This window comes from Oreochromis niloticus, linkage group LG11 (genome assembly GCF_001858045.2).
Source record: "Oreochromis niloticus isolate F11D_XX linkage group LG11, O_niloticus_UMD_NMBU, whole genome shotgun sequence".
NCBI classification, from domain to species: domain Eukaryota; kingdom Metazoa; phylum Chordata; class Actinopteri; order Cichliformes; family Cichlidae; genus Oreochromis; species Oreochromis niloticus.
The window spans coordinates 19113165-19136215 of NC_031976.2; the positions used below are offsets into that span (position 1 = coordinate 19113165).

General features: G+C 42.4%; 1 protein-coding gene across 1 annotated transcript in view; it reads right to left on the reverse strand.

Moving 5' to 3' along the window:
* itga8 (integrin, alpha 8) overlaps window positions 1-23051 on the reverse strand; it is a 42750-nt gene that overhangs the window by 16155 nt on the left and 3544 nt on the right. The window contains exons 3-15 of the mRNA XM_003454460.5: window positions 22576-22676; window positions 21732-21855; window positions 19952-20013; window positions 19452-19497; window positions 17437-17562; window positions 16009-16053; window positions 14607-14650; window positions 13181-13237; window positions 12987-13039; window positions 12696-12901; window positions 9065-9262; window positions 4696-4741; window positions 4499-4606 (exon numbers count right to left, since the gene is read on the reverse strand). Of these exons, the coding sequence (XP_003454508.1) occupies window positions 4499-4606; window positions 4696-4741; window positions 9065-9262; window positions 12696-12901; window positions 12987-13039; window positions 13181-13237; window positions 14607-14650; window positions 16009-16053; window positions 17437-17562; window positions 19452-19497; window positions 19952-20013; window positions 21732-21855; window positions 22576-22676 (1216 nt within the window). The remainder of the gene's footprint in view (window positions 1-4498; window positions 4607-4695; window positions 4742-9064; window positions 9263-12695; window positions 12902-12986; window positions 13040-13180; window positions 13238-14606; window positions 14651-16008; window positions 16054-17436; window positions 17563-19451; window positions 19498-19951; window positions 20014-21731; window positions 21856-22575; window positions 22677-23051) is intronic.

Consider the following 23051-nt stretch of genomic DNA (forward strand, 5'->3'; position numbering starts at 1 on the left):
TTGCAGATTCCTGTGTTTGCTAATAATTAGGTTCCCTATTAGATGACACAATGATGATGAGCTGGTTTTTCTTCAAGTGTGATGCAGATGTTAGTTTGCGTGTGTGTGTATGACAAAGTGCAGGTTCTCTTTTGTTAAAAAATGCTCCCTTGAGTCATTTCAACCTCTCCAGGTAGTTTCACACGTAGTAAATATGTGTTGCATGTGTGCGGTTTTCGAGGGTATGCTCGAGTGTGATGTTAATAAGCACTGTGTGCCAAACTTAAGTGCACGCAACACAGAAATGACCCCTAGTTTACTGGCAACAGCCCCGGCTCTTTATTTAGCCGTTACTGTATAGAATTTTTCTCCTCTAGCCTTAAATAAGTCACAAAATAGTTGAAATGAACTGATATTCTGCATCAGAGCTGCTTCTGAGGTTGCACAGTGTCGGAAACCCCCCTCCCTCAGACCATTATGACATCCGATTGGAGGGGGGCGGTTAATGGTTTCTGTTGTTGCTCCCCCTCTTTTTTATGAGTGTTTCTCTTGGCCCTGACCTTGAGTGTAGCCATTTGGTTCATATATAAACACTTATATTTCCGAGACGACTGGATAACATGTTGCGCAGTTCTTTTCTAAAATAACAGGCCCTAAAACTTGTTACTGACCAGTCGCCTCTCTCTCTTTCCTCTACTTCTTCATCCTCTTTTCCCAGCGCCAGTTTGTGCCGCATCTTAACCACTACATTGAAATCAGAGAGCTGAGCATGAGATTTTTCTGAAAAAATAATTACCAGCTAACCTTTAAACAGGCTGTTTAAGCCTGAAACAAATTGTTTTTGGCCTCACAAACAAGCTATGAACAGAACATGCCATTGCCTCTTGGGTTCATAGGGAAAACATGTTAAGGCTCAGTCACACCAGAGTAAAAATAGGATCACATCCGCTTTGTTTCTAGGAAAATCGGTGGTTGTCCGGTGATCGCACCGAATGTTTTTGCTATCAGAGGCCGACTGCAAGTAACTGCAGCCGACAATTTTGATTGCAAGGCAGTTACAGACGTCACAAAGTGGGATGTCACTATTTGTGGGGGGATTTCAGAGGTTCTGTCTATGTATGAATTTCTGTTTAATGTGAATTTCTGTGTCTGCAGATGGCAAAGATCTACAATAAACAGCAACAGATTTATCACATTAACTACTATCAAAAACAGACTACGTGTAATTTCCAACTGGACCCCATTCAGTTGCAGACTGAGAGCAGACTCCACCTTATGGCTGACTGTGAGTGGTCACAGATCTGGTAACCGCCATCGAAGCAACCATTGGAAAGGCGTTGAATGAGTTTGCACAAAGTCACAATCATTTTGTCATTGTTTTCCCTCGTGTGACTGTAACATCAACAAAGATTTCCCTACTTACCACCAAAGAAGTGAGTGGGTTTCCTTTTAAACTTTGCCTTTTCGTCTCCTCTAACTGATCTGTCAAGCTAAGAGAACCCACAGTTAAAAAGCTCATTTCCCTCACATTTAAAAACTGGATAAGAAAACACTGAACATTTCTAACCTCTTCCAAGTAACAACAACCTAATCAAGGAAGCTGGAAATGACAAATAAAAAACAAGCATCTTATTTAAAAAAATATGCAAACATAATTGACGTATTCTTTAATTTCAGTTCCTGTTGTGCAAGAACCTGTTTCATCTAAGCTACCATGTCTGTTTGTATTTGAAGGGGAAAAAAGCACAAATGTTTTATTCTTTTGATCCTGGAGCAGACAGAATATTTTAGAAGACAGTGGAAGCACTTCAGACAAACACTCAGTGTTGTTGTACCACCTTCAGAGTCAAAGACCGCTGGGTAATTATTTTTCAGGAAATCAGATACTTAACTATGTGACTGAAATGTAATGGAGATGTATAAAGCACAGGCTGGAGCTTTCACCCTTTATGCTCCTTTCTAGTTCAAGTTGCAGGGAAATGTCTCTGAAACACAAGAGACTCAAACAGCCTTTAATTCTATCGCTGCTGTTTGAATCACTGCGTGTTTGCGTATGTCCAAAGTCCTATTTGATTCCACACCTCGGACCAAAATTTTATAGCGGTTTATTTAAATAGGCTGAGTTTTGTTTTGACAATACTCCACAGTAAAAGGCTCTATGTCAATCCAGCCCAAACCCCTTTCTTTTTTCCCTCACTGCCAATATTCACACACCACTACGCAGACACCGCGATGGCATAAAGCCGAGCCCACTTCTCCGTCCAAATAGTCCTACAGCAGTTCCTGTCCCAATAAGTCAGGACCAACAATACACTGAAGCGAAGCCGCAGGAGCCTTTAGACTGGCTCCCCTCAACTAAACTCACCCCCAGACCGTTCAAAGCCAGCATGCTCACCCCCACGAACAATAATATAATCAAAACAGAATTATGCCGTTTCAGATTAATTGCAGAGCCCCGTAAATCTGAGGTTCCGGGTCATATGAGTGTGCTTTTTCAGTGGGCTGCTGTGTTATTGCAGCGGAGACACTGACAAACAGACTTTGGCCGATGGCAGACATCTAGAAAGCAGAGGTGAAATATTTGTCACATCCGTCAGTGAGGGTGTAATTTGTAAAATGGGAAACTTTATACTGCACAGCATATTATGATACAGTACGAGCAGGATGGTTTCTGTTACAGATCTGAGGTTCAGAGCAGCAGTGGGCCTCATTAGTCTTATGTTTGCTTAAGACTTTGATCCCTTTAACTTTCATTCACCTGCACATGCACTCATACATCTGCACACACACAAACACACGCAAGGTCTGTTTCCAAACTGCAAAATAATTTACAACTGAGCAAAGGCGTTAACGCTGGAAAAGTGACAAATTTAGATACTAAGAGCTATCACTCTTCATTTTTAACTCCACTGTAGGTGCGGGTTCGATTGCTTTTTTCTCACAATGCCATGCCAAACGGAAGCGGCAGAGTGACCCAGCTGGAAAAAATTACAACAAACTGTAGACTGCGGTGACGAGCTGGAGAAACATCTCACAAAACAAAAGGAAATCAACTTTTTATTCTGTGGGAAAGGATTTGCCTGTTTAATTGCGAAATGTGTAGCAGAGTCAGAATATAGCTTTCTGTAATGATGCACATTCTTTTATTGTACTCTTGTAGATTGGTAGATTTCTGTTTTTCTTTGATTTTGTTTGTTTAACCTTGAAAAAAAATTTGACTGAGATCAGAATCTCTTTTTCAAGAGGGACCCTGCCAGGAGCGCTGCATGAAAACATTGGTACAACAATAAATATCCAGTTAAGATGTATAAATAGGTCCGTTTCCAAAAGTCAGATTGAAAGTAAACAACGGCAGTGAGATTAGAAGTGGATGAAGGAGGTTTTTGACTAACCTCCTTCAAGCTCAAGGAGTCACCATCTGGTCAGAGTAGTACTGGTTTCAAAAAATGTGTAACGTTTATGTCTATCGGTAAGGAGAGGGCAGCGCAAGAAGAAGTTAATATACTGGTGCTTTCAATCACAGTTAATACACTGCCAGGCCAAAAAACAAAGGTCACCACCTGGATTTAACTAAACAAACAGGTAAGAGCCTCCTATTGGATAATTACTGCAGTGATTAAAACATTTCGGCTGGCAACTGCTGAAACTAAACGGCTAACCATCTTCAAATTAGAAATGTGGATGGGAAAAAATCTTGACTGCGATCAGGGATGCTGGGAAAAATCAGACTGTAAAGAAATCAACAGTAGAACGTTCATGTTTAACAGTGAAGGTAAAAACATTTCCACATGCACAATGTAAAGACGGCTCATGGAGTTTGGGACTAAACAGCTGTGTAGCCTTAAGAAAACCACTTATCAGTGATGTTAATTAAAAAAAAAAGTTTCAATTTGCCAGGAAGCATAAAGATTGGACTCTGGAGCAATGGAAAAAGCTCATGTGGTCTGCCGAGTCCAGATTTACCCTGTTCCAGAGTGATGGGCGCACCGGGGTAAGAAGAGAGATGGAGTGATACACCCATCACGCCTGAGGCCAGATTTACTAACACAAAAAATCCAGTGTTAGTAAAAAAAGAAAAAAAAAACAAACAAATAAAAAAGAAACTGCATAACTTTTGTAACCCACCTGTAAACTAACCACACCTATGAGCGCTATTCAGGGATCGTGTTCACACACAACTTTGCCCCGTCTAGTGGCTGTCATACAAGCCTGTGGGGGCAGTGGGGCCAGTTTAACTATCTGAATATACAGACTGATCAGGTTTTTCCATCAGCGGATTTTTCTTCCCGGATGGCAGGGCCACATCTGTATATGGTAATGCCGAGATTCATCAGGCTCAGGTTGTGAAATAGTGGAGAATATTATTGTAACAGTGTAGAAGCTTATCGAGACAATGCCATTGTGAATGCGTCATCAGCAGAAGGTGGTCCATCAAAATAAGAACGTGTGACTTTTCTTTGACCAGGATATGTTATATTAATACATAGTTATGAATTGGTATAAGAGACGCTGTATTTACCAGGTAACCATGATATTCATCTGAGGCAGGTGACACTGTCGGTCGTCGGGATTGAGGATTTTGGGAGTCAGGATCATTTCAGCTTCCACAGATACTACAGCTTGAGACCTGCATATACACAAACAAACAAATGCATACCTGTAAGACGATCCAAAATCCAAAAACTTGGGAGTCTTGCACATTTTTTTGTGTTTTACCTGTACACTGACACCTTGCCCGCGCCAAACGCCCCCACGATCAGATCTGCATAGTGAGAGAGAGAGAGCAAGCAGAGAGCTTCAAAGAATGCCACAGATGGGACTGATTTCAAGGTCTCCAGCAATCTTCATCAGACACAGACTTCTCAAATCAACTACACACAAATCAGCTACACACACACTCAGACTGTCATACAGAATTGATATTCCGATATCGCGTTGCTTTGCCTTTCACACATGACCCTCTTCAGACTAAATTCACAAACAGCGTTTGCGCGACTGTGTCATGCGTGTGCTTTCCCTGTGCGTGTGTGCTGTCAGACAGGGACCCCACGCTGCATTCCAGGGCCATTAGAAAGCTCACAAGGCTCCAATCACATTTCGCTAAACAGCAACATTTCCCAACAGCCCGCGTAGCAACGACTCCTAATTGCAAGCAGCACCAGATTTCATCTATATGTGATTTTTATTTGTTTTCATGGGATTTGTGATGAACACACACTTTTAATTGGCTCTCAAAGTTTAAAATGGAGCCGGTATTTAATGGCTGCGGTCGGGGGACACATACCAATGAAAGCCGCACGCCGCCACGGACATATACACACACACACGAGAGCTGATTAAAACAATGTGAAACTGAAGAGAGGCACTTAATGGATGCAAGCCAACGCTGCCAGATGCAGCCGAAACCTAAGCCGTGTGATGTTGAGAGAGACTGCACAGCGAGAGGCCACGGGGGGCTACAGCAAATGACTATTTTCATTATTAATTAATCTCTTATTATTCTTATGATTAGTTTATTAATGTTGGGCCTTTAAATAATTTAGTCTCCATGGTTGGGTATAAGGGCAAAAGTTCAAATCTCCACGGTGGAAAAATTGCAGCATCTCAGATTCCATCTAGAATTTCTTTGATATATCATAACAAAACTGTAAAGACAAACAGCGAGAGACACTTAATCAGTTTTGTGCTGATAGCATCATTAATCAGCTGACTATTTCAGCACTAATATCAACTATCAGCCCCTTCGTGTTGTGGTAACCTGCTGCATGAGGACAACGGATGGAAGCAAGTGGAAGTGCAGTCTTGTAACCCTCGCTTGTCATTTGCTGTGCCACTCCTCTCCTGTGTATTTAAGAAGAAAGGGACTAATTGAATCTGAGCGAGGCACATCTGTTTCTGCCTTTGGCTGCAGTCACAGAGTCCCCCTGAAACCACAGCATTAAACATTTAGGCCTTGTCTCTTTTCTCCTGGGGTATGCTTTGTCACTATGTAAGTGTGTGTGTGTGTGTGTACATATGTGTGTGTTATACTAAAAATCCTACAATGAGGACGGATGTGAAGATGTTGGTATTTTGCAGTTTGGGAAGGGAGGGGGGAAAAAGCAGAAGAAGGTGAGGTGTAGACAGAAAAGTATGATGTTTGGCTTTTAAATCACAATCTGTGAAAGCCATCAGAAGAAGGTGTGTTTTTTAGCAGAAACAGAGAAGGAGGTGAGAGCCCATCCAACTGTAGCAGTTATGTAACCTGGAAAATGTAGCTCCACTCATGTCATCAGCTGGCTGCTTTATTTTAATGCTTGTGTTTGCTAAAAAGGACGCATGACATGAGGCTTATTTGAGGATAGGGTGCCTTCAGGGTTAAGAGTTTAAGTTTGCACATGGCTTCATCCGGAGCTAAATCAACCAACGGCCTACTTTCCTTTTCCATGTCATTTCCATTTCCGTATACACAGGAAAGCTTGCCCACCACTGTTGATTTGAGGTTGGTGTGTGTACAGAGACCCGCTGAGCCATAGCCACACGCGAGCAGGCTGCATCACTCAACGAGGGCATCTCTAGGTGCAGGTATGATTTTGGTAACTGAGCTGCTAGCTGATGGTGTCCATCCTGGGCTATGAAAACACAACCTCCATCCAGAGTTTAGACAGACTGTCAAGCTGTCAGTGGATGTATGCCCTGAAAGCTGCGGGGGATCAGACACGATGATGAAATGCCAAAGATCAGTGGCTCTCAGTGGAAAAAGAGGCGGTTTTTCGGAGAGAGAGATAGGTTTTCCTCATTCTTGGGTTCATGTGTGGTATTTTAGGACAATTCAATAAACTGCCAGCCATTACACATATTTGAAACACTATTTTTACACCACAGAGCAGGGTAATTGCCTGGATTTCTTTCTGGATTGCATGGTATGGCAGGTTTTGTTCAAATTGCACCTATTACACACTTAGTGCTTTTATTTATTTTGTCATATATACACAGTACTGTTAAAGAGGTGGTTTATATTAAACACGTCAGAGATAGTAATCCCGGTGTGCCAAAAGCTCAGATTACTCTAAATGCTCTGTTTCAGACAGTTTTTGTTACTTTCTAGGCTCTGTGACGTGTCACTGAGAGGGTAAATCCTTAATATGGTGATCTCAGACACTGAAGCACCACCCAGCTGCTGTTCAAAAACACCTGAGAGGGGCAGCCAATCAGAGGAAAGTTACTTAGAAGGAAGTGTAACCTGTGCTAGACTGAGTGGCTGTACCAAGGCCCTGTATCATGCATGAAATGAGAATAAAAATGGGCGCCAAATATTCGAGTTGAACTGAAGGCCTTTAATCAATTTTGCACTTTCCAACCAAATAAACACGAATCAAAAAGTCTTTCAGTGAGTGATTGCCAGGTAAACACTGTCAGTTTTTGGCCTTTAACCCGTTAAATGAAACCGAAATTGCATCCGAAGGCAATGTGACCCTTAAGATACACAACCGACCCCGGCCTTTTTGCACAAAATGTCAAGTCTGTGCTCTGATCAGATATGCCTGTGATTTAATGAAGCTTGATTTGAAGCGGTAAGCTGCGTGTGTGTGTGTTATTCTGATCCCTGTACCGCCTGCTTTTTCAGGTTTCGTCCTATCTACCTTTCATTTAGTTCCGCGCTGCTTGACCTGAAATGCAAAGACAAATATATGAAATGATTCTTGAAGATAAAAATCCATAAAACTGGAGCACAGTCATCATCCTTCTTCCTGTGGTCGACTAATGACATTTAATCACGATGAGAGCACATGGCAGCTGTAGCAGGCCTCCCAGACGCCTTTGCAGTCCTCTCATAATGCTGATCAAACGTCTCAGGCTCCTTTGAACAGTGTGACTTTACTAGCCTGCCAACGACACACCGTGTGCGCGTGTGTGTGCCTCACTTCCGTCAGCAGGCTCTCTAATGACAGACGACACGAGCCCTGCACGTCTGTGTGCGCGCGTGTTTATACGGCATGTTTGTGTGTGTGTTGGCAGAAAGCTGTGCCACCCATGAGTTTCTTCTCTACGTGCTCCTCCCAAAGGGCCTCCGCCAGTTTTAACCTGTAACTCCTGCGTGTGTATTTATTGTACACTGTTTTTAATTCTGATCTCTGATTTGCAGTGGGTCTGCGCAGGTCTAACTATGACCTGGAGCCTGGCCCGTGCTCAACATACACTCTGCTAGCTGCCAGTGAAACTGATCACAAGCCATGCATGTGAACTTGCGCGTTATTATTTCCCTTTGTATCCTGTTTGTGGAATGAAGAAATCTGTTATTGCAGCAGAATGAAAAGGGAAACCGCCAAAGAGGGGGTAGGTGGGGGCAAAGACAAAAGGTGAAACTAAACAAATTCTCATTTTCAGCCCAATCTGTGGAAGCTTTAAGCAAAATTAATGCTGAGAGCAGAATGGCTCCAAATTGGGGAGAAAATGAGGTAGTAAAAGCGTGGTTTTACAGACCTGCTTTGTTTCAAATCTTTTTGGTGGACTAGAAACTTGTGTGTTCTACAAAAACCTCCAAAATGCCCCCTTTTTCTGTGTGTTCCAGTTTAGTTTTGACATTATTTTCAGAAGACATAAGGTGAAGGTGTGTGGTATAGTAAGAAGGTGCCAAAAAAAGGATAGGGAGTTGCTGCATGTAAGTTGATTGAATGCTGCTTTGTCTGCGCACAGTTTTGAGGTTATACACAGAGGCTTGTAGGTCTGGCAGACTGAACATGAGGAGAATGTGTTATTATGCTTCTTTTTTTTTCTCCCACTCTCATGTCTTCTCTCCTACTTGAGTACTGTAAATCCCTAAAGAATGGATGCGGCAGCAGTTCATGGCACACATCCCTATACCCGCTTCTGATGACTTTACCAGAGAAAAGGAGGAAAGCAAAAAAGTGGAGAACATGGAGATGCTAGTGGAGGGGTGCATGGGGGAACTGTGAAATGTGGAGGTTAAGAATGAAGAGGAGGAAGGCTGTAATGAGAGGAGCTGGAAGGAAAGTCGAGAAGCGAAAGAATGCGAGCCTGAGAGAGAATTTTGATTATAACACGGGGAGCTGAGTACAGACGGGCTGATTTGTTGAGTATTTACCAGGGTACTGATTGTTGTCCACATCTTGGCCTCCTCTCAGAGTGAATCCAAATCCAGGCAAACTGTCACTGGGGGCGTGGGCCGCCCTCAGCTCCTGGCTGAGCGTCATACCTTGTGTGGATATGTCTTTGTTGCCATTAAAGATCAATACTCTCCCTCCACGCTCCTCACCTCCGAATGGACAGCCCACTGCCACGTCTGAAGGATAACAACACACACATTCGCATGGTTTAGACATCAACGGGGTTAAAGTCCCTTTGAGACAGGAGCAGAGGAAATGATACAGGTACAAGGAAATGGAAAGAGGAAAGGAAAAGAGCTTGACCGTCTTAAACTGAGCGATCATGGCAGCTAGGCCATTTACTTACGTCTTTTTTTTGTTTGTTTTTTTAACTTTTTTTTACAAATTTATTTTTAATCTTGGCTCAGCTTTATCTATCCTTATCTCTATAAACACTGTTTATGTTATGCTCAGCATGGGAAATATTTGTTTAAATAGGAAATGGAACAAGGTACCAAGTCATGGAAACAGAGGAAAAAAACATTAACTCGTTTTCTTATCTGCTTATCCTGATGCTTAGGGTTATGGCAGGGATGGAGCCTATGTTAGCTGTCACTGGGTGAGAGGCCAGATGAAAACCGGAGCATAGCAGTTAACCTGGCTAAATGTAAACAAACCTGCCTACCAGCACCTCTAAATTGGAGTCATTACCACCATATGCTTTAACCTTCTAAAACAGTGCATAAACAACTTGTTGCATTTAGCTGTTAACGTCTTGGATGAAATATTGTACTCTAAGTGTAAAGTGTAAGTGTAAAAAGTAGGTAGGTGTATTTTGTTACTCTGGAACATATTTTCTGATTTAACTCTCAAGAGGAAAGCAAATAAGCACATCGTTCACCAAAATATTAACCTTTCCTTTAGAAATCTCTTCAGACATGTAGATATATACACTCACTGTCCACTTCATTAGGTATACCTGTTCTACTGCTTGTTACCACAAATATCTAATCAGCCAATCACAAGGCAAACTCGATGCATTTAGGTGTAGACATGGTCAAGACAATTTGCTGAAGTTCAGACTGAGAGTGATCAGAATGGAGAATAAAGGTGATTTAAGCGACTTTGAACATAGTATGGATGTTAGCACCAGTTAGGATGGTTGGCTGAGGATTTCAGAAAGTGCTGATATACTGAGATTTTCCCACACTCTGACATAAACATGCCTTGTTTATGTCAGAGGTAAGAGGAGAGTTGCCAGACTACTTTGCACTGATAGGAAGGAAACAGCAATTCAAATACCCACTGGTTACAACCAAAGTATGCACAAGAGCATTTCTGAATGCACAACACTTTGAACCTTGAAGCAGATGGGCTACAGCAGCAGAAGCCCACACCAGGTGCCACTTCCATCAGCTAAGAACAGGAAACTAAGGCTACAGTTAGCACGTGCTCACCAACACCGGACAACAGAAGACTGGAACAACGTTACCTGGTCTGATGAGTCTCGATTTCCACAGCAAAAACTGGTTTAAACAACATGAAAGCGTGGACATGAAAGCATCTTGCCAAATCTCAATAGAACACCTTTGGGATGTGGTGAGACGGCAGATTTGCATCACGGACTTCACAAATCTGCAGCAACTATGTGATATAATCATGTCAATATGGACCAAAACCTCTGAGGAATGTTTCAAGCAGATTGTCGAATTTATGCCATGAAGATTTAAGGTAGATCTGAAGGCAAAAAGAACCAACTTGGTACTAGCAAGGTGTGACTAATGAAGTAAGTATCTGTAAAGGAAAGGGGGGTCTAAATGCAAAGAAAGAGATATAAGCAATAGGATACAGTAAGCTCCTGTGCAGATGAAGTAGAAGCAGATTTGAGTTTATTGTTTTACCTCTAAATTTCTGTGTCGCACCGTCCTGTATTAAAGTACCCATTAGCACTGTAACTGTCCAAGCACCTCGAGATATCCTGTTTGTCTCCGGACCCCCCCTCTCTCAGTCTAAACAACTAGTTCCACATGAAGCAGATTGTGGGGTAGAGAGGATAAATGCAACCATGTGTGTGTGCAAGTGTATATATGAGCCTGTGTGAGAGTCTGCATGTCTATGCGTGGGTATGTGTACATAACTGAATAGCTGAGTTAAGAAAATTTTTTTAAAGACTTCACATAATGTGAAAGTCACTCATGGGCATTGCTCAACAACATCTCAGAATGTGCAGCAAAAAGAAGAGCATCAAGAACACCCACCGAACACCCACTGTGATCACTGAGACCAAAACTACAGAACTGTTTCTCAGACAAAAACAGGCCGACGCTTTGTGAGAAATACTGACAGCGTTGGCCGATAAAAATGAAAAACAAAAGAAACCACATGGAAAATGAAATTAGCTAAATTGCAAAGTGTTGACAGTTGACAGCAAGTAAAGCCACGGAGATGAGACAAAATGGGTATGGTTCCACTTTTAAGAAGAATCTTGGAAACGGAGTGATGATCATGAAGTGGAAGAGCTCATCGGAGAGAAAGAAAGCGGTCTGTTTCTGATTATATATGGACACACGAGGGCACAGGTATAGTCCACTGTTTCGGTTTGACATTAGCAAAGGAAAGCCGCTGAAAGCCTTGATCACAGTCCCTCCTTTGCGATTCTACACTATAATACTGAATAATGAAATCATGCACAGACGTGGATGTGCACTCAATAGATTAACTCTCAGTAAGTACTTTGTCTCCATGGCACTTCAGGAGGCAGATCTCAGGTCACATCAGTGCCCCTCAGAGACGCACGCTAACAGAGAGCAGATGTTATTTACATTTCTACTCTGAAAAACCATCAGTATTGATCCAGTGGTTATTGATCTAATGGTTAATGACTTTAAAGGCGTGGTAGGCTCATTAACACATGCTGTCCATGGATAAATAAAGGACAAATCAGTGGGATCGATGTGAAAAGAGGCTTAGATGCGCCTTCATTCATTCAATTTTTTTTATAGCCGCAATCAACAAGCCTTAGTTTTGTAGAACATTTGGGCTCCAGGCTGCATGGTTTGCATTTGTGTGTGTGTGTGTGGCTGTATTTGTACAATCAATGTGAGGATAAAACAAACACATCGAAGAGGAATGAACTCCGGGCTGCAGGACAAAAACTCCCAGATGATTTTATCTCAGGGCACATCTGGTGAGCTAAAAATAACTCAGACACACATAGACACATGGCCTTTGGCGGATCGTCACAGGAAGACACCACTCACACGGACAACCTTTCATCACTACACTTCCTGATTGGCAGGAGAACTTTAGGTTTTCTCACACAGCAGCATCTGATAGTATTTCCTCAGCCAGTGACATAACCATGCAAACAGCACAGGAACAGGAAAAAAGATTTGTTCTTTTATCATGTTAACCTGATATATTGGTTATATCAACCTGATATATTGGCCCATAAAAGAAGGTTCATTCAGGTTTAGGAAAAATCTAATCAAACAAATTTTCTCTTCTCCATATCTGTCCCCTTCCATAGCTCTACTTGTATCTTTTCATTTTTCTGATTAAGTTAATCCATGTCAATTTATCTTTTTTTCTCTTTTCCTTTCTCCTTGACTTGGAAAGTCTCAGACCTACCATTGTATCCATCTTGGTTGACATCTCCTAGCGGTGCGATAGCTGTGCCGAAGCGTCCAAAAGTGTAGGTGCCGGTGAGAGCGACAGGTTCAGAAAAAGTGAGTGGAGCCAGTTGGAGGTACAGGTATACCCTGCCCACCTCCTTGGGTTTGCTCTCCGTCTCTCTTTCCATGAAAAGGGGTGCTCCAACCAGCACGTCATCTGTCCTGGGAGGGTAGGGTGAAGAATTAGTGATCGTACATAGAATAGAAAGTGTATGCATCTGCAGTGACCGTGAGGTTTTCTACTTACTCATCTCCATTTAAGTCAGTTACAGCCACAGAGTAGCCAAAATAGGAGGCCATCTGATGGACAGACAAGGAAGGAAGGCTATAGCACTTTAACCAAACCCCAACAAAGCTGCATGACTTTCTTCTAATACTAATTTCAAATACGCTGCTTCGTATATGTGATAGTCTGAGACTGTGACGTGTTGATGGCCCTACCTGTTCCCCTGTGAAGTTCTGGATGAACGTCATGTTGGTGGAGTTGATCATCGCCACCTAAAACAAGCAGGCATAACTAATAAGGCACCGAGCTTTGTCCCCCCAGTGTAAGAGCAGTAAACATGGTGAAGCAGTCTGACAAACAGGCACATAAAGAATGTTGGAAAAAAGTCAGAAACCGCATAAAAAACTGTTTTATTTAACCGACACCCCCCCCCTCCTCCACCACCATCCTCTTTGTGCTTTTACCATTTTCCCCTCATCTCCCCCCCCCCCTTCTAACCCTGGTTGCAGGGAGAGATGGAGGAAAGGGGGGAAGGCTGAGAATTCCTTCATAAGAACTGAAATAACAACCACATGGAGGGAGCCGGAGGCAACACATACACACACATGCACAGACACACACACACCCTCACATGTGGAGGATACAAGCTGACCCAATCACACATGTCTCAGAGATGTACTAAAGAGGGATAGACTTATGAACACAGACAGATGAGGACGTGTAAAAAGAAATATTAAATCAACAACTTGAGATTTCATTTTCCTTTGCTCTCAGTTGTCAAATATGTTGCAGAGAGATTCTGATCAGGACTGACAGCTGCTCCACTGTCAGGTCTACCTGCATCACTCCATCTACTGCACCAATTACCAGCTACATCCTCCTACTCTGTGGCATCCAGTCTGTACACCAAGGGACAGTCTTGCAGCAACTACAATGTCGGGACGAGGAACACACTGTCACGGGTCGTGTGTGTGTGTGTTTATGTGTCAAAGAGGGCTAGCGGGGTTACGTGGGGCCACTGGCCTTCATATGCAGCAGAAGCTGTGTGTCATTATGGAGGATTGACACAGTGAGCCCCGGGGACAAGTTCCCATACAAGAAAAAGAGGCAAACTAAAGTTTACTGGAGTATGCACATACATAAGTAGATTTCTATGTCAGCAGACAAATTTCAAAGACTTCATGAGTGCATGTTTGTGTCTGAGTGCAGGTTTTTCACACATCTTCACAATAAAAGTTTACATGCAGATGGAATACAGATGCAAGACAAATTAAAGGAAACATCTGCATGAAATGTCTTATTAGGCTACCGAGCCTCCAATTATATCTAAGATATCTGTCGACAAGTCACTGGCACTCAACTGAATGAACATCACTCTTCTCTAAGATATTTCTTTGAAAAGTATTTGGTCACGGTGAAGAAAAGCGTCAAAAATCCCACATATGCAATAAGTTGATTCGAGGTCTGGTGACTGTGAAGGCTATAGCATATGATATTTCTTCTTATTAAAATATTTAACTTACTTTAAATAAGCCTCTATATTTGCTGGGCTTCCCACTGTTTTATTTTTCTTTTGTCTCTCAGTTGGTTGTTTCTAAATGAAACTGCGATATTCTAATTGGCTTGTCCGTCCATACTCACATATCCAAAGTTCTGCGCTCCTCTTGGGACTCCAGCTAACAGCTCTGGAAGACATAAAAATAAAGCAAAGAGTCAAATTAGTGCGAGAAAGATGCACAGCGGAAAAGACAGGGGGAAAAAAAGTGACAGAGGTTTGTCTCAAAAGCCTGAAACCCCCACCGACCTCACAGCCAAGTATTGCAGAGAACAAAGTGAGTGATTGGGTGCTCGGGCTCTGCGTGTGTATTGATTGATGAGTGCAGTGTTGTGAACTTAAAGTGACGATCTGAGGGTCCCACCCAGAGCGAGAAGACAGAGTCCCCACTTCCTGCCTTCTGGCTGTACTCAACAGACTGAACCACGGGCCTATTAACCAGCAATTCTCAGCTTCATCTTCACTCAGAGCTCCCAGTTACAACCAGTTCTCCAGTCTGAAGAGGGTTTAGGGAACAAGACCACAACAAGCTTTGTACCACAACACAGTGCATCAGCGGCCATGTGTAACCTCTTTAGGCTCTCTTTAAGACTCTTTGACATGCGTTGCGCTTTAGGCGGTTCAGGGCCTTTGCAGGGTTGGTATGGGGGTATGTAAACACAAGGTTGTCCCGTAAAAATCCCACTAAATGCTGATTAGCAAAGCGACACTAGGGAGGGGGGGGGGGTGTATAAAGCTAACGTGAAACCGTGTGGTGACGCTGTTTAAAGAGGAAGCAAAAAAATTGGTTTAAAAAGTGATGTGGTGACTTTTTAAACCAATTTGTGGCTGGAAACATTTTGTTTTCTTTTTTTTTCCTTTTCGTTTTGGTTGAAATTGTCCCGTTTGAAACACACACAAAGTTATGGCATCATAAAGAACTTTAGCAGCACCTGAAGTGAACCCACGATTATATACCAGAGCGTATCTAAGCGGTACAATACTTCAAAAATAAAAAGATTTGTACATTTCTATTACTCACAACTTATATGAATTTATTCTGGCTCTAAAAAGCACACATTTGAAAAGCTGAAGATAAATTCAAAGGCACTTTTCCCCACCTGCAAATCCTTTATAAAACAATGATGTGTGCATGCCTGAGCGCTTTTTCACCTAATATTTCAAGTCCAGACGAGATTCTGGACCCACTCTAGACATGAAGAGGTTTGCAGAGTCTGCCAATAATCATTCTAATCACTCCAAATGGAGGACAGGAAAGCCCTTTATCAGTAGTCCTTGAAGTCCTGTCCACTCAGGGTCATGACCCAGACGTACAGAGACAGTTTTAATTACTGCCGCTAAGTTCAGACAAAGGCAAAGTCACACAGCTGTCCACTCTCTGTCGCTCAGAGAAAGCGCAAACATGCAATGTTTTAGACGGCGCTGCAGGAGAGACTGCCGATGTTCTCAGGAGGTTCCTCAAATCTAATGAATTCTTGGATTTCTCACCTTGTTCAGAGTCTCCTGTAAACTCTCCCACTGCCACAGAGTAACCTACGGAGAAATCAGTTGCACATGTGGTTATAATTCAATTGCAGTTGTCTAATATTATCAACTGTGTTATGATTTGTTCATACAGTTGGGTCCATAAGTATTCCGACATTTCCAGAGGCTCAAACGTAACAGGGAAAATGAACTAATTTAAAACATGAAGGGTTTTTTTAATACTTCAATGAAAATCGTTTGCAGTCAATGACTGTCTGAAGTACAGAAGCCATGAAGAGCTCTGCTTCCTCCATTTATCCTGCCACCTTCAGTTGCTGCTTGTTTCTGAGTCTCTCGGTCTTCAATAAATGAACCACACACTCTGTAGGGTTGAGATTATGTGACTGACTTGGCCACTGAAGAATATCCCATTTCTCTGCCATGACAAACTCCTGGGTCACTTTTGCACTTTGTTTTAGTATCATCGTCCAATCAGTTTCGCTGGATTTCTCTCAGTCAGAGCAGAGAGCACAGCCCCGTACACCTCACATTTTATCCTGATACTTCTATCAGTGGTTATATCAATAAACATTAGTGACCCACTTCCACTGGCAGCCATACATGACCATAACATAGTATTGCCTCCACTATGTTTCACAGATGATGCGGTATGATTCAGATCATGAGCTGTTTCTCTCCTTCGCAATGCTTTCAGCATCTTTTAAATGTCATCTGACAGTCAAATCGGATCTTCTTGTCCTTGAGTGTAAAGAGTGGTTTGCACTGTGTTGCAAAGCCTCTTGACTTTCCATCATGAAAGTCTTTTTATTGCAGACTATCAGAAAGACACAATGTTTTTGCTTTAGTGATATGTTTTTAAGGGCTTTTTTCTCAACCAAACAAAGAATCCTGCAGTAGGTTTACCTCTGCGGTCATTCAGGCCTCAAGGTGTTGCTGAGCTGACCACTGCACTCCTTTTTAAGAATGTACCAGACTGTGAATTTGGCCACTCTCTTAGGGTGTTTGCTATGTGTTTGATAGGTTTATTTTGCTTTTTCAGCCGAATGATACCCTCCTTTACTTGTATCTCTTTGGACCTCATATTAAGAGTTTCATTGAAAAGATAAACAAGAAAGCTCTGCGTTTAATTTCTGTTTAACTTAAAATGATGCGAGAACAACCTCACCTGCTTGTCAGTCAGCTGTCCAGCTACTTTTGAGCCTCTGCAAATGGGGGACTGTGTATAAAAATGGCCGTAACTCTTAAAGAATGAATAGTAAACTTTTGTTAAACCCCTGGAATTAAAGCTGAAACTCTAAACTTTAATTAAATCTTGATTGTTTGATTTAAAAATCCACTTTGGTGGTGTACAGGGGCAACAATTACAAAAACTGTCTAAATAATTATAGACCTGAATGTAAGCTTGCGTGTGTGTTTGTTAATGCATGTTACCAAGGTAGCTGTCGTCGTGTGTGTCTTCAGCAGCTCTTGTGTGTTTCTCTCCCGAAACCTGTCTCAGCACTGCCTTTAAAGAGTAGCCATTCAGTATCTCGGCTATCCCTGCTGTCATCACCTGACCTGCAAACACACACACACACACACACACACACACACACACACACACACACACACACACACACACACACACACACATGGATGGAGAAAAACAAACAATCTGAAAGCCACATCTGTTTATAGGCAGCGGTTTAAGCTCAGACTCCGCGTAGGGAGCCCTGCTGTCCACTGTTGCAGATAACTGCTGGAGCTGGACGGCTCGCTCCACATGAAAGACACAGACAGCGCACAATCCTCTCAGAGGCAGAAACACTTACACATCTTAGTGCTTGCAGAACAAAAAGCTGAAATGTTTGGCCAATACGCCTTTAAAAACTCCCAAGAAAAATCCTGCCCTCTCCATCACAAGGTTTCTGAATTATAGGTGTGCGCACACAAACAACACCCTTCCTCTGCTGTAGAACAAGAGGTCAGACAAACAAATGATTTTATCTATGGCCGCCTTCAGCCTTCCATAAATCCTCCTTAATGTGTGTGTACTGATGGGGAGGGAAATGTGCCCTCTTAACCCTCCCTTCAGCTCCTCTCGCAGCCCTTCATCCTCCCTCTCTCTCACACCGTGCTGGCTTTATCTCATATCACCGTGTCGACTCATTATTAAACTACAACCTGATTGAGGAGATAAACTGTTAACAGAGATGCATAAATCAGTGCTGCTAATTTCGAGTTATTTTTCACTCAGCGATAACAAGGCTTTATGTGAGTTTGTTGGAGGATGAATCAAGCTGAAGGCTGAAGATAATTGTTGTATATTAGAGGCCATAAAATCCAGGCTGAGTGCTTTTATAAACATTTGGAGGAAGTGTTTTAACTGGAGGCAGGCTGCCGTGCCAGTGCTGAGGGCACGGCGAGAGAGAGAGAGCAGTCCATTAGGGTGTGTATGATGTCTGTCTAGTGCAGTCCTTTATGCCACAGCATTCATTATTTAACAATATGTAATCATTGTATCTCTGAATAAAAAAAATGAATCTATTTCCTTTCTCTCTTTTTTGAAAAACACATTATGTCGTATGTTATTCTGTTTTTTTAAAAGCAGCTGATGTGCCTCAGAGGTCGAAGATCATTAGGTTACAAAGAAAGTAAAGAGAAATGAGTTTGTTCAAGTGATGAATAATTGTGTCCTTTCTCCTTGCAAGCAGCTGCACGATGTTGGATAACGCACACACACACTCTAACACCTGGAGTAGGGGGAGTACTGCTACACTTCCACAGCTTAACTACGACACACTCAAGCTGTGTCTACACCTATTAAGACACTTCATCCCTCTGCTTAGACTACCCATGCATATCCAGCAATCTGACTGACCTCAGCTCTGACTTTATCAAGGAGATAAATCGTTCTGCTTCTTCGCTCTGTGTCTGACTCTCATCAACATACTCCATCACTTCTCTCTCTGTCATCTCCATCGCCGGCCTCTATCACTCAGGCCGTCCTGTCTGCTCTCTCTCTCTGCCACCCCTTTCCTTTGTCTTTCTCAACCCTGCTGCCTCTGCTTGAGGTTCTTCCTCTCCCGTCAGAGCTTTTCCAAGCTCCTCTGAGGAGCAGAGGGGCAGTTCCTCCACTCCATTACCCCCTGATCAGCTCATTACAGAGCCCAAACACCCACTTCCTGTTACACTGTTACAGACAGAGCGACGCATTAAGTACAAAAAAAAAAAAGGAGGAAAGGAAAAGCGAATATAAAAGGGTTGCAGAGAAAGGGACGCATTTTTTTCCACCTTCGCTTAGGTAAGATTTGGAAAGTGTGTCCAGTGTGCATATGTGTGTAGGTGGGCTGTCCCGACTGCTAAACTCATCTCCATTCTTTTCTCTGATTTGAACACTGTCCCACTGATGAAATCACTGCAAGAGAGAGAGCAAACAAAGGCTTACACACTTCTGTTTCAGTTACCTTGCCAGTAAAAGCTTCCAGGTCCTCCTACCACCAGCTTTCCTTCCTGGAATAAATACAATTAAGTAGGGTTAGTCATATTGGAGGAATTGTTATTAAATAAATTGTGCAAGTTTGACTAGAGTTTTATAAAATGTGTATAGCTGTGTGAATGTGCCCATATGATTCCCGCTGCCTTCTGACATCCTGAAGAGAAGGACAGCTTTCTGTACGTGAGGAAGGTAAGGCCGGACCATGAGTGAAAGGTCAAGGTTCATACTGACTATACAGTGAAAGAATGCGTCTGTATATGTTAGTGTGTTTATGTGTGTCTGGTCTATTGTGTTAGGAGGCGATGGGTCACATGGGGCGTGGATGCTTCTCTGGGGACAAATGCGCTCTGATCTTCCCAGTGCCCATAAAGTTTGACGGGAGTCTTCTCTGCGTGAACTCTGAGAAGCAACAAATTGTGTGCAGGAGGTTTTTGGGTAATAAAGTGTAACTGCTGCTGCAGTCTATACCTTGGTGAAATCCACACTGAAACCAGCCTGGCAGAATCCCTGTCCCTCTGGGTCTGGATCATCTGCAAGCAACACGAACACACATGCAAAGACTGAAACAGCAGAAGCACTCAAAGGAATATCTTACTTATTTTAGGGAAGTACTTTCGGCTTGCACATAGAAACTACCTGAGATTGAAGAGAGAGAAAGAGAGCAATTTACTCTCACCCACACAGGAGGGAAGAACAGTTCATGGTTCTCCACTGACTTTCTTAAGCACAAAGGTGCCTCCTCATCAAGTTTGCAAGGAAAATACTGATAAATGCACGTGGAGTGGGATGCACGCAGACCTACACACAGTGCAGCTCTAGTAGGAGTGTTTTTTGTTTATTTTGAACAAGCTGCATTTTACTGTCTCATTGGGAATAATGCAGGGCACAAGTCTTCTCAGGAATTAGAATTTAAAAAGAGGGAATTTATGATTCTGCTGTATTAATGTTGAATGGTCTGACAATATTCCAGAAGTGCAACAATAAATTGGTACCTTTTTTTTTGTCTTGAGACATTTTCCTGGAATTCTACTGTGCCAAAATCATAACTTCTAATAGATGAAACCATGCAACTACAAAAATCCCTACTGTCAAAACTAAATATTTAGATAATTAAGATAATCAAGCACTTACGGCATACATAAAAATGTAGAACCACTGATGTGTGTGTTTCTGTTTAAATTACTTCATCTAACGGCGCATGAACACACAAAACATATGTGCCAATCATAAATTGGTCTCCATCTCAGTGGCCCCCTGGAGTGACCTTTAATGATGCGTAACTACACAAGCGCACATATAAACAATGTGTTACAGCCTGAATGGTTGCAGATACATGTTAAGATAAAGCAAACCAAAAAAGAAAAAGCTTAGAAACATGACGCAGAAATACTTCCCCTGCAAAACAGGGCACAGTCGTTCCCTCCTCAGGAAGAGCTGAGTTTACGGCTTTGAACCAACTACCAGAGGGAGTACAAGTATGAATGTCTGTGTATGTGTGGACAACAAAGGCTAGGTTTTCTCTGCTGTTTATGATGTGCCACCTGATAGCCTTCATTTCTCCTTATCAAAGTTTAATGCCGGCTCATATCGCTGCACAGGGTGAGAGAGATCGTAGGAAGGAAGTGAGAATGAAAAAAAAAATCCCATAAATTCCATTTACAGAACTGATGACAGAAAGAAGAGGGCCACAGAGAGAGTCTGATAAACTGTTAGAGTGACGGGTATATTTTCAGGTTACTGTGGCAACTTGTAAAACATCAGAGAAAGTGATTTATTGCGGAAGCACAATTCCCTACCTTCCCTACCCGGACCTCGCCACGCACACGGTTTTTGTTTGGTTTGTCCAGGTTTTCAGATATCTTTGTAATCCTGACTGTGATGGTCACGGGAGAGAAACTGAGGATTATTACTGCTCCGAGCAGCTCGTTTTATATATGCGTTGGAAATCTCAGGCATATATCTCAAAACCAAAACTTAACCAAATGCTATCTGCAGGCGTAACAACATCACAGATGATGAATGTTAGTTTTTATGAAATTTTAGTGAACATCAGCTTTTTCCTGTCCACTAAAATGAAAAATATGCACTTTGTATACGTCATGTCATATCGTGGTGCCTTACTGGTCGACGCGACGTGGTTAATTTTCTGTTTATCCTGATAGCAGAGGCGGAAAACAAAGGGAGGAGGGGATGAAAGGAACAACAGGTTGATGGAAACATTTCCAGACAGAGCTGCAGAGTGACTCACTGGTCCTGCATGGTGAGTACTCTGCGTAGGCGCTGAAGTTCTGGACGGCTACATAACAGGTCCCGACGGGGTCTTTCTCCCCACTTATCTTCACTGTCCGCCAGTGGTACAGAGGAGCGCATGCCTGCCCAATGAAAAAAACAAAAACACTTTGATTCCGGTTTTAAAAACAAATGACGGCCAGTTAGTTTTGTTTATTATCCATTTGGAAATTCCCTTTCTGTCAGTGCAACTGTCAGATAAATACAACCACAACAGAAAGGACATTACAGTTACAGGAAATACATTTAAGAACAAAGTGCTCCGCGGCAGCGTCGCGACAATACACAAAAAACCAAAAACTGTGTGCATCACGGCACCAGTGCCAAACTCCTCACATCACCTGGATTTGTTTAACAGTTATGTTGGAAGGTATGACGGAGAACTTGGCCACAGGAAGTCTGCAAAGGCGGTGTCTTGTACTCCCACCCTGATGGTGACAATTTCTTTTCCCCAGACAGAGCGTGATATATTTCTGAGGAATGCTTGCTCTTACGCCATTTCACGGAGCTTTTTAATTTCCATTTATGAACAAATCTTTGCAGCTTTTGCATGAAATTGTAGTGCCCTTGTACCTGAATCCTCTGACACTAGTTAATCACCTTAGATATTCTTATTAACTTATGACTTAATATAATATGGTCACCATGAAGAAATACTTGCTGGTGCGTCTGCCCTCTTGATCTGAAATCAGTTAAGATTTCTTCAGTTTTCTTGGTGTTTAGGAAAGAGGGGGATGTAGAAGGAAAATCTGTGTGGGATAAGTTAAATGATTCAGATAATATCTGACTTTATTTCCACTTACCACCACTTCGCCTCTGTGTGCTCTGACCGATGCTCCAAACCACTGGTGCGACTTAAACTCCAGAGGCTCTCTGGTACCATTTACCTTAATCATTCTGTTATCTGGGGAGAAAAAAAATAAAGACATAAAGGGTACTGTAAGAGTACAGAAAAGATATAATGTATAGTGGATGGCAGTAAAAGCGATATTGAGATATTGACCACGTCAGTGTGAATTGAGGCTGCCTGTAGCTCTGCTTGTGAGCACAGAAAACGTTTGCCCTAGATACAATAAAGAACAAACAGCAACATCATAAACAGACCAATAACACACATCAGAACAACATCTGTCCCCCACAAACAGACATTTGTCAAACTACAGAGACTTTTTTTTTTAAAGTTAAAGCTCATAAAAAATAACAAGACTTAAGAGACTCATTCTGACCCTACACAGATACATAGAGCCCCCACCCCCTCCCCACAAGCGCACATGGACAT